Source organism: Glycine max, chromosome 13, assembly GCF_000004515.6.
Source record: "Glycine max cultivar Williams 82 chromosome 13, Glycine_max_v4.0, whole genome shotgun sequence".
In the NCBI taxonomy this organism is placed as follows: Eukaryota; Viridiplantae; Streptophyta; class Magnoliopsida; order Fabales; family Fabaceae; genus Glycine; species Glycine max.
Genome location: NC_038249.2, coordinates 35762424 through 35782132, shown reverse-complemented (window position 1 = coordinate 35782132; position 19709 = coordinate 35762424). Strand labels below are relative to the sequence as shown.

Here is a 19709-nt window from a genome sequence, read left to right as displayed (position 1 = left end):
GATAATATAACGCCGCAATAAAAATAGGGATTTTAATATGCTCTAATAATAGTAGTAGCACTTTGGTGATATAGATAAGTAATATAGTAAAGATCACGAAGATTAAGAAAAATAATGATCATATATTAAATATTATCGTAAATTTAAATTTTATTTTAAAAATACTTTTAAATTTAAATATTATAAACGATGATCTCATTTAAAGTTAAACCCATAATTCAATAAATGGATGTCTAATAAATAAAATTAACAATAAATTAAGAATATAAAAAATGTTTAACTCTAAATAAGTTTAAAAACAGATCATTGTTACTTACAAGTAAAACCAAAAAAAAAATACCATTTGTTATTTATATATAAGATTGGAGGTAGTATTTTCTTAGAAGCACTTGTGTGTAATGTTTGGGAAGAGTAGAAGTAGCACAATAAAAAAGGTGGATATTCATTCATGATTGGTGGAAGTGATATTAAACTAGAATTTTTTTTTTAAAATAAAGTTTCAAGTTTAAATATTATAAATGAAAAAAAATATAATTAAAAGAAGAGACCTTTATTAAAATGGCCAATCAAATTTTTCGATAAAAAATAATCATTAATAAAAACCAATAAATACTCTTCGTTAATAACATGGTGTATATATATATATATATATCTCTCAAAAGGTGGGTGTAATGTAAGAAGAGCAATGGGTGGTGCCAATAGTCAAAGAAAAATAGAAGGGGGAAGGGAGGGGCATCATTAGAAACATTAGGCAGCTGTATAAGATAAGAATTTCAGAGATGATCCTCATCTTTTCGTACATTTTTGGCAAGGTCCATAATCTTGTCTATTCTTGAAAATTACAAACAATAACAATAACAAATAGATAAAGAAAAAAGAAAAAAATATTAAAAAGATGTCCTATTTAGATGAACAAAAATAAGATGAGAATTGAATAATATTTTTTATTTATTTAGATGAATGAAATAATAGATAAAAAGAAGTAAAATTATATATAAGTATTTTATCACTATAATAAAATTAAAATTATGAATTTCAAATCAAAAGGAATAATATTTGAAAGCATACGTTCCTTCTTCTCATCCCAAAATCTCTTTCTTTGAAGGTGAAGTAATGTTAAACATCTCTCATTAATCTTTGGAGTGCATTTGTATAAAGAATTAAAAGTTCATTTCCGATAACGTAAGATGAGAATATTTTATACATTCATGTTTGCTATAAGTTCTGGAAAATTATTCTCACATGTTATTGATGGTTAGAAATGTAATATTTTTTATTTTTTATCATACTTTTTCATATTTTTATTCTCATGAGGAGAGACGTGAAAATGAGATATTTTATAAAATTAAATATGAAGGGATCCAGACTCGAAAGAAAAAGGATCAACCATAAAAAATAATTTTTTATCTAGTAAATATATCATTAAGTTGTATGTAAAATATTCACAAATTGATGTTCTAAAATGTTAATTACATTAATAATTAAATTAACTATTTAAGGTATTTCATATTTAATAACAAGCTAAATTATTCTGATAAAAAATGATTGTAAGATAATTAAAAAAACAAAAAGATAATATTAACCCAAAAGGTTGATACAATGGTATAATATTCTGTTACATTTATTTTATGTGTATAAATAATTTATTTAACAAGAGAATCCCAGTTTAATTCATACCATATGTAAATTCTCTTAAACTAGCTAAATTAGTCTCTAAACTAATGTGTGTTGGGAAATACAAATTGTCTTTGACCCATGACAACAAAAGATAAAATTGTGGTTATTTTAAAGATAAGGAAAAAAATCCAAGAAGTAAAAACAATTTTATAATAACTAAAATTAATAAAATATAATCTTCTCATAAAATTTCTTTAAAAGGATAAAAAATACTATTAATTTTATAATTTAAAAAAATCAGGGAATAAAAGAATATATTATAATAACTAAAATTTGATAAAATATTTTAAATAAAACTTCTTAAAAAATATAAGATTGTAATTGATTTCATAGTATAAATTTTTTACACTAATATCATATGCCTATTAATTCTTTTAATTTAGAATTCTTCAATTTTCAAAATGGTTCATATTTTGTCTTAAAATGACCCATTTTGCATCGATAATTGTAGTTCTATGCAATTGCAACGTTAGTTACTTAGTTAATACTTTTTCCATAGATCTGGTAGAGTTGTAACTGTGGGCTTTTTACTGAGAGTATTATTAATAAGGTTGCCAGTACAAGGTGAAAATAAGTATACAAAATATAGGTGCATAAAAGTAAACAAAAGACGAATATATATATATAAAATTACGGTGAACTAATTGAATTTAAAATTTACAGAAAAATCAGGGGGGACCTCCGGCCTCCCCACCCTTAAACGTGCTTACGCAGGTGGAAATAAGGGAAATTATTTTCTAAAATATCATTAATTTGTATTATGAGGTGGAAAGCCACGATGGTAGGCAATTTTTCTTTTGCCAATGGTTGGCACATATAAGGTGTCTATTACTAAAGTGGTTTGTCTCAAAAAAAAATTATTAGTAAGAATTAAATAAGAGGTATGAATATTATAAATCGTTTGATAATGTATTTAATTTTATGGTTAAGAAAAAAAAAAAGTTTACCTTCTACATACAGCTATATATGACTTTTAATCCGTTGGAGAAAAAAAACTCGTTTAATAATACATTTGTACATTATTAAATGGTAGTAGGGTATATAAAATTTAAACTCATCAGTCCTAATTTATCGTTTAGTTACTTATTTGAGCAGGGTTAGAAATTTTCTTTTGTACGAAGTTATAATATTTTAGAAGATTGAGAACCATAAAATATTTAAAGTAATTCGGTTTTATTTGTCTTCGGTTAAAGTAGAAAAGGCCGAATTTGGTTTTAATGGGCCTAAATTAGGAAATCCAAACCCTTTTCAAAGGATTCACCAAAAAAAAACTTTTCAAAGGGAGCTACTATTTCCACTGTCCAATTTGCTAAACTACCAAGTTTTGTGAAATCTCCCTTTTGCCCACTCTCCAAATCCCTACACCCCCTCCCCTTCCCCTCAAACTTCTTCCTTGCATCACCTTGCCACACCACCCCCACCTTCGTCCAAATACACAATTGTCATGTCATGCCTATGTTGCACGCCATCACTGTGCACACCCCACCTAGCCCAAATCCAAAACCTTTACCCCATGCCTCTCTTGCGTGCCACCACCATTGTCATCCTCTAGCACTGTGGTGCACTTCGATGTCGTCCTCCATCACAATCGTGCACACCTGCTGTCATGACTTGCGTCGCACCGACCACCTCGCCCCTGCTGAGATCCACACCACCCCATGCCATCAAGAGCCATTGAGAAGTTTTGGTGGTGTTAAGATAGGAGATGATGTAGAGGAAGGTTATCATTCTCAACAAAATTATATTTTTGTTTAGTAATGATAAAAAAATGAAACAACTGAAATACAATTTCACTCCTCAATAATTCAATGAAATCATATTTTTGTTATTTACTAAAGGGGTGAAATAAATTAAACAACATAAATATGATTTTATTGTGTAAATGTGGTGAAAAAAATTACACAACAAAAATAAGATTTTGTTTACAAAATACAGAATCATGTTTCCGTTTATACAGCAAAAACATCATTTCACTGTATATTTTACCAATGGAATCATGTTTATGTGAGAAGAAAATTTTCAGAAAAAACTATTTTAAAGCACACATGGGTGGTGTAAATAACATATCTAAGTAGTGTAATAGCAGCTCCCCTTTTCAAATTGAATATTGCTATTTACACTCCTCTTTATACTAATGCACTCCCTTCTTATTTTTATTCTCAAACTACCCACAAAACACACTCCCCTCGTCTCTTTCTCCTCTCATAATTTCGTTTAAAAATTAAAAAAAAAAACCCTACACAACTCTCCATATAAAGCAACACATTTGACAAAATAATCGATGTGGTAATGTTCTTCAGCGTCATAAATTAATCATCCGCTCTGGCAATCACTCTTAATGTTGTCAACATGAATCCCGTTGAGATTCATTGTTTGTGTGTGTGAGCTCAATTGGATACTTTAATATATGATTAAATATTTAAACTGTATTATATTCAGAATATTGTGGCTCAATTAAAGGTGATAACACGAAATATGGCAAATTGGATAAAGAAGAATCAACAAACCCAGCAGTTGTTATTGATTTGAAGGTAAATGCCACCTCTTGAACTCTAGTAGAGGAGGGAATTTCCTTAAAAAATAGTGTAAGTGTTGAACTAGTTAATTAACTAGACATTAAATCTTTTATGTGTAAAGACAAAAAAAAAAAAAAAAAGAGAAAGAAATTTGAATTGTGATTTAAAAAAATTCGTAACTTTTTGAAACGCGAAGCTATCATCTATTAACTTTCAGAAAGAAAACAAAGATTTTGCAAACAAACAAGGAGTCATAGACAGACAAACGATACTTATCAAATTTAAGAAAACGTTTTAAAGCAAAATCAAATTTAAGTCTTTAGCAAGCAAGAGTAAGTCTGAGATATATACACGGAGAAATTTATATTACTTCATCTTTACAATCCACCAAATTTTCACTGTCTTTCAAATAAAAATACAAATATTTTTCATAATCACTTTTGACTCTTACAAAAAGTTTATTCCCAAGCCTTTACAAATCAAGTCATTTTTTACTTCTAGAACAAATAAATATCTAACTTAAACATAATATCTTTCTACCTTCAGGATATATAAAATATTTTGAGAGTTTTTATAACTTCAAAAATTTACATTTGAAGATAAGAGAGAATCACGTCACAGTTGAAGAAGAAAGTGGAGAGGATAGAGACAGAGAGAAACATGAAATTACGGTGGAGGAGGAAATAATAGGATAATAATGTGTGTGAAGAGAGGAATGTGTTTTGAAAAGGTAATTTGAATTGAGTATGATTAGTAATTGGACTAAAAGGTTAAAGATAATAAATGGATATTAATGAGAATAAATGCACATAAAAAATTCAAATTTTTAATAAATGCTTACCGATCATAATTCTTATTTGTTGTATTTATTTTTTAAAAATGAAATAAATTCAATCTATAAAATTTAAAATTCAAATTATGATTGGAATCCAATTATCAGATAAATTTGATTTTGATAGGTTTAATACTTAATCTCACAAAAAGAAGCTTGAAAAATAACTCAAAAAAATCCAAAAAAAATAATAAATTGATTTTATAAATATTTATTTTTGTTTTCAAGAATTTTTAAAAATTTAAACACTTTTAATTTAATAGATACCAATAAAAATAATCACAGATTTAATAGATATCAAAAGTAATAAAAAATTTATTACATATTGACATACTATATGATAAATTAATTGATTTTAAAAGTAATTTTAGAAATAATTTTTTTTAAGAGAATTTAAAAATAATTTTTAAACACTTTTTAAAGTGTAAAATTTACCAACAAATATTGGTTCAATTGGTAAGGAATAAATTCATGTCTCAATAACATGTGTTTGATGTTAGTTGCCAATGTGAGAATCTTACTGATGTAAGTACTTCAAGTATTTTTTGAACCTTATGCGTGTGGATCCAAAACCTTTTCAATTGAAAATAATTGGAGAGTCTTCAATTAACAAATTTTCAATCATTAGATTAGATTAGAGGCTGATTTGATCATATGTTCAATTTAATATATTTTTTTAAATAACAATATTGTTCTTATATAACTTTTTCCACTCCAAAATGTATTTGACTCTTGATCTTTTCCACTCAATCATTCTTTCTAAGTGTGTTTCATTGGAAATTAACCACACCGGACGATAAAAAATCTTCAAAAACCACTTAAATTCAACTTTTCATGATGGAGTGACTCCAAAAGTTGCCTCACCTTGTCATTGCTCTCCCTCTGCACTTTCCTTCCTCGTCCATAGGCTCCACACAGTGCGTTCTCGCGGAGGCTCCCATCTTTACCATTGAGCTCTAGACTCGGTGCTCTAAATTGAATCACTCGCTCAACGAGTTGACTCGACAACTTAGAGTGAATTTTGTCGCATACGGCCTCCTTCTTTGACAAAATCCACGACCTCTTCGATGATGTTACTGAGAAGTTGATCGCTATCTCCTCCACCGTTTAAGTGAAAAGAATTATGAGAGTTCTTTCAATATTGTCGTGGGTAGAATCAAAGATGTTTTTACTATTTTTAAAAACAAAAAAAATTAAGTTGAAAATGTGATCAAATCTCATATCCCAATTTAATCTAACGATTGAAAATTGATTAATTGGAGAGGATAAAGATTTATTGCTTTTGTTTGTCCTGGTGAACCCCGAAACCAATTAACTTGGACTTTCTTTCCTAAGGAAAAATTTAAATTTTTTTACTAAAATTATATTAATCAAGACATTTTAATTAATTTTTTATATTTTTTTTTCACTTTTATTCTTAATATATATTTTTAATTAAATTCTAAACAAACCATAATTTTGTTATTTTCAAATATTTTAATAATTAATTTTATCTAATGCCACCTACCGCAAACTTTTAACTTTCAGGTATCATCGTTAAGGTGGATAAAGGTAAAGTTCCGACTTGACCCAAACTCAAGTTCCGAGTTCCCTCCGCTATCTGCGATCCTAGTCCTACACTCTCCGCTCCCGCTCGAACCTTGGCGCCGTCATCGACGCGAGGACTTCTAGAAGGTATATGCCGATTCCTCCTCCTTTTCTTTCTTTTATTTTATTTTTCTTTCCCTCTCACCAATGGATTCCTCTTCTTTGCAATCGCTTCAGAACCTCTCTTAATTCAATCATTCCAAGGGTTTCTCCTTTGTCTACTTGTCTTGCCTTCGTTCTGTTCAATTTTCAAGCATTGCGTGTTCTGATTGAAAGGGGATTAAAGCTATAGGGAATTTTGATTCTTGTTTTTTTGGGGGTTTACGCCTGCCCATGTGTAGTTCTTGGAGCTAAAATCGTATTTTCTTGGGGAATTCTTGAAAATTTGCTTAATATTTTAATAGGATAACTGCATGTGTGGTTTTACCTTGGAGAAGTGCTTCTAGCTCCAGAATTGAATCTGAGTTGAAGCAACTTTGGTTAACTTCGTTGGATTAAATTTTTTATAATTAGTTTTTCTCCTAACTTGATTTCATAATAAAAACATTCAAACATAAATCATATCACTTCAAAATTAGTTTTAACCAAAATCAATTGTGCAAATGTGCAAAATCAATTTTGTTGAAAATCAATTTTGCCAAAGCACATCCAAACACTCACTAAACTAATTAGAGAGATATGATTTGTGAGTGTAAAGATGTAAGTCTGAAAGAGCATTTTTTCCAACACAAACTCAGCCCCAATCATCCATATTGTGGTCGTAGTTATTATTGTTGTTGTCACACAGTTATCCGAGGTTGTTCCTGCTGTTGAATTCAATTAACTCGGTTTTTGGTAAGTGCAGGAAGAAATTTGAAGAAAGATGGGAGAGAGGAAGGTGTTGAACAAGTATTACCCACCGGACTTTGATCCCTCCAAGCTTCCCAGAGCAAGAAGGCCAAAGAACCAGCAGATCAAGGTCCGCATGATGCTTCCGATGAGCATTCGATGCAACACTTGCGGCAATTACATCTACAAAGGAACCAAGTTCAATTCCAGAAAGGAAGATGTTATTGGCGAGGTTTGATTATTATTATAATACAGTTTCAATATTTCAATCTTTAGTACCTGCATTTCAGTTTAATCTGTATACATTTTAAAAGGAAATGCTAATGTTTGTCTCTTTGGAATTTTGTATTGGGTTTCTTCAATTCAATGATTGATTATACATTTATGTTTAAAATATTCATAGAAATCGGAGGTTCATAATTTCTTCTTGCTTTATGTGTCATTTGATTCAGTTATGACATTGAGATTGAACTTTTTGTTTGATTTATTTTGGGCAGACATATCTGGGAATTCAAATATTCAGGTTCTACTTTAAATGCACCAAGTGCTCAGCCGAGGTTACCATGAAGACTGATCCGCAGAATTCGGATTATATTGTTGAATCTGGTGCGACCAGAAATTTTGAACCTTGGCGTGCAGAAGATGAAGAAACTGATAAAATGAAGGAGAAGAGGGAAGCTGAAGAGATGGGAGATGCTATGAAATCGTTGGAAAATAGAACCCTGGATTCTAAGAGGGAGATGGACATCCTTGCTGCATTGGATGAGATGAAGTCAATGAAGGTACTTGCTACTGTGACTGCATTGTATACAATGATGTATTAAATTTTAAACCTGTGCATAAATGATTCTATAGGGATTTGGGCATTATAATTGTAGAATATAGTGCTTTTTTGCTGTAAAAGTATGACTAATATTTTGCATGAGTTGTTCCAATAATTGCATATGTGCATGAATGTGAAGTCTGTCTATGGTAATTGCTAACACGACTCGCTCATTTTCCAGTCTAGGCATGCAACTGTCAGTGTTGATGAAATGCTGGAGGCTCTGCAGCGCACAGCAGCTGACAAGGTATGATAAAAGTTGGTATATAATATATTTACTTTGCTCAAGAAATTTCCTGTTTGAAGCAAGGGTTAGTTCTTGATTACAAAAGGAGCAGGAATATATACGATTTGAAACTTTTAAACTTTTTTTGAAATGTAATTTATTGGTATTCGAGGGCGAGCCCTGGTGCAGTGGTAAAGTTGTGCCTTGGTGACTTGTTGGTCATGGGTTCGAATCCGGAAACAGCCTCTTTGCATATGCAAGGGTAAGGCTGCGTACAACATCCCTTCCCCATACCTTCGCATAGCGAAGAGCCTCTGGGCAATGGGGTACGAAGTTTTTTTTAATTTATTGGTATTCGTATTAGAGATATAGTATGGCTTCATTTATGTGTAGTTATACTAAAGTCTCTCGTACTAGTATTTGTTCAACTCTGTTTAATTTCTCTTTAAAACCTGTTTTGATAATCACAAAAACAGCTTTTTTGGTTTGGTGTTTGGTATTTTCTTGCAGCGCTATATCAGTAGTGCTTTTGGAACCAAAATCCTGCTTCTCTTGACAAGAACTTGGGTTGCAAACTTGAATGCACACCCTTTAATTGCTACCCCTGAACTTTTATTATTTCTAGACAACCAGTGTCAACATTGATTATCTATTATTTCTAATTTTGGGGTATGCAGAATTATAGTGTGTAATTTTGAAGCATTCCTTAATTATCAATTTCCCCCCTTGATAATTTAGTTAACCTATATAATGCTTTCAGGAGAAAAGGCTGGAAGAAGAAGACGAAGCTCTGATAAAATCAGTTGTCTTTCATGCAAGTATTACTATCCTGCACTTCGTGTTCTCCTCCTTCTAGACTTCTAGCTACTTTTATTTTCAGTCTATTTCTGTTTTGAAATTAATCTATATGGTTTGTTTTATACTATCTTAAACAGAATTCAGACGGTTTTGTCAGAAGAATTCGTGATGAAGATATTGAAACAGAGGAGGAATTGGTTCAGTTTTCAAATGGACATGGCGAAACATCCAGTTCTAATCCTAAGTTAAGATGATGTCAAGTGGATGTGTGTGTTGTAGTAATAGATTTTTCTATAATGTCTTGTTAGGCTAATTAATTACGGCAGCATCATGCACCCCACTTATGATCTTTTTTCGTCCCACTCTGAACTTCTGAAATCCAAGATCTTTAACCTTCAACCTGACATTACTCTTATATCTCCTATTTTCAGTCACCATTATGTTGAGTCATTTTTTTACTCTCCTTTTCTAAACCAGCTGTTATCTGTGAATTTGATTGAACTATTCAGTATTCATTCAGAATTTGTCTGGCTCTTTTGAAATTTCTTGTCAGGTTCTGTAAAGTTTCTGATTGTTAATATTAGGATGTACAAAATGACCTAGAGGATTGTAAAAATGAGTAACAAAGTGGTAGGAAAAAAACATTTTTGATCGGGAAAGAAACAAAAAGGGAGAACTTACATATGAAGTTCAACAGTGCCCACAACATAAAAATGGCTACTTGGGTTTTTTTTTTCTTTCTCTTTAAGTGTCAGAAATGAAGCTGCACTTAAAAGACTTGTTAAACACACTTGTTTACTTCGGCAAAAAAACAAAACATGATAATCTAGAACTTGCATTTCTGACTTTCAACATTCCCTAAAATTTAAATGCATATTTTCTAGCTTCTTTGGAGTGTTTTTCTATTGGTCTGTTTAAGGGGGTTTCTTAGATCTTCAGAGAGATATTAGCATGCCATGTTGCATGTCTCTTGATCTTTGCCTTTTGTCTTTTACCATTTAATTTTGTATCTTTTCTAAAAAATTATTTGCTTAGATTTATTTTTTTCAAAAGGAAGTTTATATTTTTTATATATTTACATTACCTGGACTTTTAAAACTTGAAATATGGTATTACATGTGAAGATCATCAAATGTTTTGACTTTCGACATATAGTTGAAGTTTTTCTGACTTTGCAAAATTGAGGCTTTGAGCATTTATTTAGGTGTCTGGTGTTTTGTTTATTTAAGATGACAAAATGATGTAGAACTGTTTGAGCTTATGTTTGTATCTGTCTGCAGAGGCAAAAGATTTCAGAAGATTTTCCAAGCAAACCAACTGACACTTTGACAAAAGCCAGTTTGGATGATTATGGCAAACAAGGTATGTGCACTTTTATTAATGTGTTTATCAACTAGATAGATACATCAAACTTTACCAATGCATCATGTACACTGAATTTTAAGTAATGTTATCGCTCATTGAAGTCATTTCTATTGAAAGAGGATTAACATGAGAGCAGATCAATTTGATGGACCATCTTCAATTGTGTATTATATAAATTGATCTGCTTTTACCTTACATTTGTTATCTCACTCTCAATGGGTACTATTAGTCAAGGAACCCAACCCCCATTACCGGTTTGACTTGACATTGATGTTATACAGGCAACCCTCCTGCCTATTAAAAAGAAAATCAGATTTGATTGCTTTGTAATAATATATTGATTTGAGCTCTGCACAAATCTGGTCTTTGTTTGCATAATCATTGTGTAGCCTTTTTCTTAACACTAGTATGATTTGCAGAAAGGGGGTGTATACCATTCACATGTGCATTGTTTCATTTTGATTCATGTGTAGTTGTTGGCTATAGTTTGATTTATTTATGTATTTGTTATTTTTCTTGGAAAAGATGTTTAATGATACTATCAACTTGGGAATGTAGCTCATTATGCCATATGTTGGTTATTTGCAGAAAATTCACGCAGTGGTGGAAAGCTTAATTCTTTAGTGAGGATTTCTGTCATTAAGAAACCAGTGACCTCAGATGTTAAAAGTCCTGCAGAACCAGAACAAAAGAAAGAAGAGGAAGATAGTAAAACAAATACTACTAGTGGACTACTATCTTTGTGTCAAAACTATGGAAGTGATGATGAGGACTAGTAGCCATAAATATTGAATGACTTTTTGTTTAACTGTTGCTCTCATTGGATTGTAATTGTAAGTTGTACTTACAATGGAATGGGGTGTCATATACATATTTCTTTTATGACTAGAATAGAAATCACAGTTTTCAAGCTCTTACAGTAATTTGCAGAAATGCTTGTTATGTTGTTAAGTTGTTTAAGGAAAATGGAAGAAAAGAAGCATAAATTAGACTAATTTATTTTATTTGTATATAGAGCATAGATTTGTTATATGTGCTGCTGTAGGATTGGATTATTATTGCATTTAGATGTGATTGTTACAATTTGGTGTTAAAAAGTCTGAGTTACAATGAGTATGAATTAAGCATTTTAAACATTACCGTTTTGGGCTAAAAATTGATATAAATTTAAATTTGTGACAATGTTTAGAATTTTTGACAGGCACATATAGATGCACAACACACTACTGACCTGTCTGCATGAGAACTTTTCAAGTTGGCAAAAGGGGTTAGTTGTTGGTTAAATTAGTTTTTTGTCTAATTTATTATTTTTATTTAATTTAGTCTTCTGATTTTTTGGATTTAATTTAATCCTTTAATTCTTAAAAAGGATTCAATTTGATTATTACCATTCATTTCGTCAAAATTATTAACGGTGAAATCTGTGGTAAAATGATATATCCCTCCCTTAAGTGGACGGGGACATAAACTTAACAGTGTTAGATGAAAATAAAATGTGAGAATCAAATTGAATTCTTTAAAAATGAGAGGATTAAATTAAATTTGAAATAAATTAGAGAATTAAATTGGACCAAAACAATAAATTAGAGGAAAAAATTAATTTAATTTAAGCTTAGTTGTTTCGTGAAATCCAAAACAAGAAATATAAGTGTACTGTGTAACAAATAATAGAACTAATTTTGCTAGAGAACTATCCATTACCGCAAGATTAATAATCACCACTCAAGTAGCAAGTAGCCTTTCAAGAATGACGCCACTAGACAATTATCAAACCTGTTTCCTCAAATGAATTTTGCAGAATTATTATTGGTCGTGATTTATTCATCTTAGAAATAGAAAGCTCATCTAAAAGTTTTACTGCAATCACGTGGACAGTTAGGCATCACATCACGAATCTTGCACTCGCCTTTCTAGATATTATTTTCCTCTGTTCATGACTAGCTTTGCTTCTCCCACAAAATTGAGTGCTGTTATTTGATACACTAATCTACTTTACCTCAATAAAAAGTTGCTCACTGGCAAACACTATACAGTTAAGATATATTAACGTTATTTTAGAGTCATACCAAAGTTAACAGAAAATGAAGCATCTTCTTTACTCCAAGTAGTGCAAAACCGGAGAATATGCCTAAAAACAAGTAAAAGTGCTCATCACAGCTTTAGGAGAAGTGAAATATATAATCCATCTTTCAAAAAGTTCACATCACTACCTTGCACAGATGATGCAACAGTAACACTACACGCTTAATGGCCTTAATAATACCACAAAAGACTAAAGATACCAGAAAGATGCAAAACAGTAAGCAACTGCTTTGGAAGTTTCTGCTACCATCAAAACATGACCTTAGTTAAAGTACTACTAATTCACTCACTGAATATATAAGCCATAAATCACTTTTGGCTCTTCTTTTTCCATAAATCACCAAACATTCTAATCCCAGAACCCTTCCTCTTACCACCTCCAAAACCATCATCCAAGACATCAGCCATACCGGGAGACCCCACATAGCCATTGTATCTACCAGCAGGTGTCTCAAATGTGCCACCAAAGTGCTTATCCATGGAGCCACACCTTTCAGGAATCCTTGCACTCATATCCACACCCCCAGCAAGCACTGCTGCTGCAGCATCTGCTGCTTTTCTCCATTGCTCAGTTTGCACCCTTAGCTTCTTCATCTCTGACTCCAACCCCTCCTTTCTTGCTTCCATAGATTTCAACTTCTCATCCAACTTGTCTCCATTGGCTTTACTGGCTTCCAACTCTTCTCTCAGTTGGTTCAACTGCAAGGTCATTTCTTCTTCCTTGGTTTGAGCAGCAGACACTTTTGAAACTGCTTCATTCAGTTGGTTCTTCAGATTCTCCTTTTCGTTAGTCATGGACTCTAACTCCTTTCCTTTCTCTTCCAAACCGGTTTTCAACAATGCAATTTCGTCATTCTTTAGTGTTAGTTCGTGTTCATCCACAGAAGGCTTTGATATTGCTGGTGCGTTAGAGTCTTCAGATGGTTGAGTTTCCTTTTCTGATTGATCAGCAGGTTTGCTGAATTCAATTGTCAACTTCTCAATTGGAACTTCAAACACATCAGTCTCTTGTTGGTTGTCATCAGGTATAATATCTTGGGATTTGCTTTCAGTTTTATTAGTCTCTGGAGCATTCTTGGAAGTGGATTTCTCTTGGAGCTTCTCTACCACTGGCACTACTGATTGCACAGCTTTCTTCACTAGCTCATCTTGAGCTTCTTTCTTTGCGGCTTCAGCAGAAGCTAGCTGGTCCTTTAAAACTTTCAACTCTACTTGTGCTTGACCAAGCTGAGATTCCAAATCTGCAATGCGAGTTCCTAGCTTCTTCTGATTTAATCCCTCAGATTGAGTACCTCTGGGGGAACGCCGATCTCCTAGCTTTGGACTTCGGTCAGCAATCGGCCGATGATGCAATGGATCAGAGTCAGAACTTGATGTCCGATGTTGATGTGCACCTCGTGGAGACTGCCTTTGAGGCAACTCTGACCCCCTGGTTGGAAATGAAGGCTTCATCAAAAACTATATAAAGAAACTACTAGTTAACTGAAAAATGGATATGGAATTGGCTGGCTTTTCTCATCATGGGACACAACATAGTAAATATCCACATCAAACTTGTGTTGTAAGAATCCAATTTTCAATAATATATCATAACATGATTAATAGCATAGAGATCAACAATAACATTGTATACTTTAGGCAAAAACAGACAGAAACCACGTTTCGGTTTCAACAGACTTCACAATGGTGATCTGAACCTTCATCCTTACATTGATCATCATGTACTGATATTGTCAAAACACTTTGAACTTCAAAACTTGGCTTGTTCCATCAGGCACCAAAGAATAATTTTTATCTTACAAGGCATCAGTATGTTATGCAGAATTTCTCAATGATAGTGACAATAATTGCTCAAAGAGGCTCTAAAACACTCAACAATCAATGTAACCCAAAACTTAGCTTAAAAGTGCTGGCTCAGAAGTAGTTTTCATCATTAACAGATACGATACATTTCCATTCATCATACAGATTTTATTCATTAGAGAAGATGGAGAGTTAAAGCTATATAGTGCGGATATATCAATAAAATTGGAACCAGGGAAGAACCAAATATCAATATGATTTTTACAAATGCACCACGATTTCTTTTATGCAGCAGAGACAGCACTAAGGTCTAACAGTGGTATGCATTGTTTGGTTGATGAACAAGGAAAACAGAAAGAAATAGGATATCATACTACAAGTGGTATACGACTATCACACCTTGATCTTGGCATTTGATATGCTTGAAGATAGCAAACGATGAAATACTGTGAAGGATTTGTTGGCTAAAAAAGTCTCACCTGCTAACAAAAATGCAAGTTCAAATGAATAAACTGTATGAACAAGTGAGCCCCATCCAATCTAGAAACATGAAAAGCAGTATACATAATTATATTTATAAAAGAAGGAGCATAGCCTACTTATATAGATAGAATAAATGGTACAACAAGATAAACAATGCACCATTTATAACAAAAGGGGTGAGGAGTAGGAGCATGGAACCTTTTTAGCAATTTAGCACTTGCCAACTTTTATTAACAGTAGAGAAATGACAATGAGAAAACATTCTTCAACATTTCACTATCCCTCTCTACAAGCACTATAAGAAGCAAATGGAGTAGTTTCAAGTAAATGGCAGTTAGGCTTTTATATTCCCACATCCAGCCTCAACCTCCTTCAAACCATAATTAGGTAAGAGGAGATATAGAGGGAGAAAGAAATTCACAATGGCCATGTACATTTATGACCTTGGAAGTCTTGAGCCCACATTATCATAAAGGAGCCAACTCACTACAACCGTGACTATTTAACTAAAAGGCAATTGATTTAAACCCAAGACACCAAAATTTATCTTCCACTAGAAACTAGGAAGGTAGAAGACCCTTTCCGAAAAATCAATAAGAGATAAATAAAAATAAAAAAAGATGAATAAAGCAGCAGCCCCACATCGCACACTGGTCCTGTGTTCAAACAATGACATGCTATAAAAGTATGCCTTTAATACCACCCCCAAGAGCAAGAAAGCATGCAGAGTCAGAACCTACTTTATTCGGTGCTTTTTGCTTTGTTTAAAAGCATGTAAGGGCTGTAAATGTTGCATGTTTTACACAAACGGAGTAAATGCAACCTAATACAAAACAATGGTCCACAGTTTAAAACTCATAGAGACAATACAAAACAATCACCCCAAGAAAGGCAAAAAAGAATTTTTATGTGACCCATATATATATATAAGCAACCTGATATTCCTAGCAAAGAAGTAAACACTATTTTCACTTCCTCATTAATTGCACTAGGCCCACCACATATTCAAGTGGGTATATAATGGTGTTGACAGAGGGTACACCTCAAATAGTAGTCATATCAGTGCTTTTTTTTACCTTGGCTTCTGATTTGTAGTCTAATGTAGTTTGTTATTCATGGACTTCTTTTTTGAATCAGTAGCTTAGCAATGATGAGAGCCTAATAGCAAGCATCAAAGGTTAGCTCATTAACATCAAAAGAAAAAAAGAATAATTGTAACACAAACAAACTTGTTAAGAAAAAAATCAATAGTTGGGAAGTTAATCAGTCCATGTAACTTGTAGATAGCAGTAGGTAAAACAATTATTGAAGGAAAATCAGTATCAAGATCTTGTGTCATTATGAAAATTGTGGGGACTGACCATCACAGACCAGAAAAAATAAAAGTAATGTTGGAGCCCACAGTTATTTGGTAAATATATTCTTCTGTTTATTATCTCTTTTTATTTATTTATTTATATGATTCAAATGACATTTCACAGAAATGAAAATGATATTCAGATGGTAGAATATCCTTTCTCTCTGGAATTGTCTCTCCCTTTTAGGAAACCGAACCCATCAAGACCCCACATTATAAAATGGAATGGCACCACTACCCCATAGTGGATACAGAAGCATATGAAGAGAGAGAGATTCAAATTCTTGTAGTGTAGTAGTGAACTTTCGTTCATTTACCTTTAGCCTTAAAAACATAATGTGACCACATACAACTCTTTTTGAACCAATGCAATTAAAAACTATGAATTGTTATGACAATGACAATTCTTTCACACTAGATATAGATAATGTGTGAAAAGTTATGCAACATGTGAATAACATAAATATTTCATAAAAAACATTTGTACTACTTAAATGTTGAGTTCTAAGCATGAGTTTTCTTTTTCTCCTTTTTAAATTAAAGAAATTCAGATAGCATAAATTTTAGTTTTTTTTTCTTTTTCACAAATTTAGGCAAAAGTCAAAAAAGATAGCATAAAGTACCTTTTTTGTCAAACTCTTACAAACCTTGCATGAGGACAAATAGATAACGGAATAATGTGTATAGTAGAATATGCCCTTTTCACAAAAACGTGGTTTCAAGAAACTAATATCTTCATGACACATATTCAGACAAAGAAAGTAACCACACATCCAAGGGAATAGCACATAGATAAAAGCAATTTGTTCGGAAGTTTTGGCTCTCCAAAGAGCAAGAGGGTCTTCGATGTCCTTAAATATTAATCACATTTTCTTTACTTTTCTTCTCAAATCCTTCCAACACAACACCACATTCCCTACTGCCATGTTTGGCAGATGGACTCAAAGAGAAAAGAAAACCATGCAACCAAACGTAACATAAGACAAATTGCATTGATTTATTAATCACGCACTCACGTGCGCGTGAAATGTGAGACTAATGAAAAAAAAATTAGTTCATGCCATACAAGATTTAATAAAAATAAAAATAGTGAAAAAATAAATCAACCTTTCAAAATAGTAAATGATACAGAAACACAGTACAGCAAAATGAAATATAACACTGTAAAAATATTGCTCATGAATTGTAAAAATCGCTTATGAAAAAAAAAAATTACTCCACCTGCAGACATATAAAGATCTGAAGAATACAATGGATATTTTTATTCTCCTAATGGTATCAATGATTATTAAATTATTGTACCTGTTTCGAAGTTTAATAGGAACCATAGTAGTAATAATTAAAGTTTTAAAAGTAACATTTATTAAATACCATTAAATTATTGTATCTGTTTCTGAGATTAATAGACACCATGGTAATAATTAAAGATTTAAAAGTATAATTTATTAGGCATCATAAAAACTTTCTTTAAAAGATATACAAATGAAATGATTTGACAAATAAAAAACTAATACTATAAAAAAAATGGCATTCAGAAGACAAGGGTCAATGGCCACTGCACACTGCAGAGGAACAATTGAAAGGGATAAGATCTTGATGGCATGGTGAGCATTCTCCGAATGTGTGTTCATTTACGAGTTTAGTAGGCAAAGAAACACTCAAAAACTGAAGAAAAACAATAGAAAGTTGGAAACTTTGAGGATAAAAAATTAATATTCATTCCCCTCCAAAAACAAAAATCAAAGTCAGCCCACCACACGTGTGATAAGAAAATTGCTTATATTTGCAGAAAGTAAAGAGAAATGACAATGGAAAAAAATGTACTATAGATTTCAAAAGCATCGTGGAAATATAAAACAAAACATGTTCTATTGTTCTATGAAATTAATGAACAATACTAATGATAAGAATATACTTTAGATTTCAAACACTCACCTTTGATGACACTATTTTGCACGAGAAGAGAGAACAATGGTGTCAATCAGCTAACACTGTTGAAGGATCTCAAAGCATCTCATCACTAATGGGAAGAGAGAAAAATCTCTCAACAAAGACTAATAAACACAAAGTTGAGGAAATGAACTTAAAGTGGTTTGTATTTGCATATATATATATATATATATATATTTGAAACAAAATGAGAGAAAAAAGAGAGAAAATGATGAAGGGAAAAAGTCATACCCCAGAAAGAAGCAGAAAACCAGGAAGTCCAAGACGCTAGAAAGGCACACAAGAAAGAAAGAGATAAAGAAAAAAAAATAAAAATGGGGTTTTGAAAGTTTGAATTAAAGCTGTTATGAACTGTGACACTATCTAGGTGGTGGCTTATTTATGAGTGTGCAACTTTCAAACTCTTTGGGGGGAGGAAGAGTACAGAAACAAAACAAAAGGGTCATTTTGGGAAAAATGATTCTTCTTCACAATAATTAATGTCTTCTAATATTATTATGAGAGCATTGCCATCTTGGAAATCTAACTTGTGTATCTTACACAAGAGCTCTTGTCTTTTTGTCAGTTTCTCCACAATTCAAAAATCTTTCCCAGTTTTTTAACATTTTCCTCTTGTTTTGTCCAAGGGTGCGTGCTTTGAGCTCTGCATTTCAAAACTCACAAGGGTTTGAATAATACTACCAAGGTAAATAGTGATTTTTATGTTTAAACGTATAATTCGTTCATAAATACGAAAAATAAAAATATAATTTAATTTTTGAAAATATTAAAAATACGATAAATATATATGTCTGTCACGGTTAATAAAATAACTTATGTGACCATCTTTAATTGTCAACATAAGAACATATTTGTCATGTAATATTTTGTTGATTTTTCTTCTTCCCAATCTTTGGGGAATAGGGCTAAGATAAATAATCACTTTTATCCTTACATGTGTAATTCGCTGACAATATTATCGTTGTTATTATTATGTTTATTTTAAATTATGTTTGTCAATATATTTTTTAAGTGATTATTGTAATGTTATGTTTTTAACGATAAAAAATGGCAAAAATTTACCCAAAAATTATATTTTACCCTTAAATAAAATAAAATTTCAGGTCTAACAAATTAGTCTGATAGAAACATACATATTTAGGTCCAATAAAAAATTACTGACATTTTCGTCCAATAATGATAATTTATTAACATTTTGATCAATGGAACATACTGATGTTTTCCTCCAATAAAAAATAGACATATTCATCCAACAAAAAATTACTAACATTTACGTCCAAAAATGATATCTTATTGACATTTTCATCCAATCTAGTCAGCATAGTCACATTGACAATCATTTCAATAACAAATTCATGCTTTTGTGTCATGTAGGTTATTTT

The 19709-nt window shown here is 31.7% G+C and overlaps 2 protein-coding genes across 11 annotated transcripts; one reads left to right on the top strand and one right to left on the bottom strand.

Annotated features, from left to right (window-relative positions):
• The first annotated feature begins 6541 nt into the window (after nucleotides 1-6541).
• LOC100817564 (splicing factor YJU2) lies at nucleotides 6542-11569 on the top strand. Its single transcript, XM_006594624.4, has 8 exons — nucleotides 6542-6699; nucleotides 7457-7672; nucleotides 7938-8222; nucleotides 8445-8510; nucleotides 9250-9303; nucleotides 9425-9532; nucleotides 10568-10649; nucleotides 11241-11569. Exons 2-8 carry the CDS (start codon nucleotides 7475-7477, stop codon nucleotides 11426-11428), a joined length of 981 nt encoding a protein of 326 aa, XP_006594687.1. The 5' UTR covers nucleotides 6542-6699; nucleotides 7457-7474; the 3' UTR covers nucleotides 11429-11569.
• Nucleotides 11570-12810: 1241 nt separating this feature from the next.
• On the bottom strand, nucleotides 12811-18932 carry LOC100816663 (interactor of constitutive active ROPs 4). 10 transcript variants are annotated; one of them, XM_003543104.5, is made up of 5 exons: nucleotides 18559-18932; nucleotides 18313-18431; nucleotides 16097-16178; nucleotides 14937-15016; nucleotides 12811-14163 (listed from the first exon to the last, which is right to left on the bottom strand). In XM_003543104.5, the coding sequence occupies exons 4-5, from the start codon at nucleotides 14948-14950 to the stop codon at nucleotides 13044-13046; spliced, it is 1134 nt and encodes a 377-aa protein (XP_003543152.1). In that variant the 5' UTR covers nucleotides 14951-15016; nucleotides 16097-16178; nucleotides 18313-18431; nucleotides 18559-18932; the 3' UTR covers nucleotides 12811-13043. The 10 variants fall into 10 exon arrangements, with proteins under 10 accessions (XP_003543152.1, XP_006594682.1, XP_040864302.1 ...); XM_006594619.4 differs by having other exon boundaries at nucleotides 14937-15019; nucleotides 18559-18830; XM_041008368.1 differs by having other exon boundaries at nucleotides 14937-15019; nucleotides 18313-18397; nucleotides 18559-18830.
• Between the last annotated feature and the right edge of the window lie 777 nt (nucleotides 18933-19709).

Excerpts from the sequence above, each read along its gene's own strand:
- LOC100817564 (XM_006594624.4), top strand. The coding sequence starts at position 7,475 with ATGGGAGAGAGGAAGGTGTTGAACAAGTATTACCCACCGGACTTTGAT. Across the intron at positions 7,673-7,937 it reads AGGAAGATGTTATTGGCGAG|ACATATCTGGGAATTCAAAT; the intron begins GTTTGATTATTA and ends TATTTTGGGCAG. Across the intron at positions 8,511-9,249 it reads AGCGCACAGCAGCTGACAAG|GAGAAAAGGCTGGAAGAAGA; the intron begins GTATGATAAAAG and ends TAATGCTTTCAG.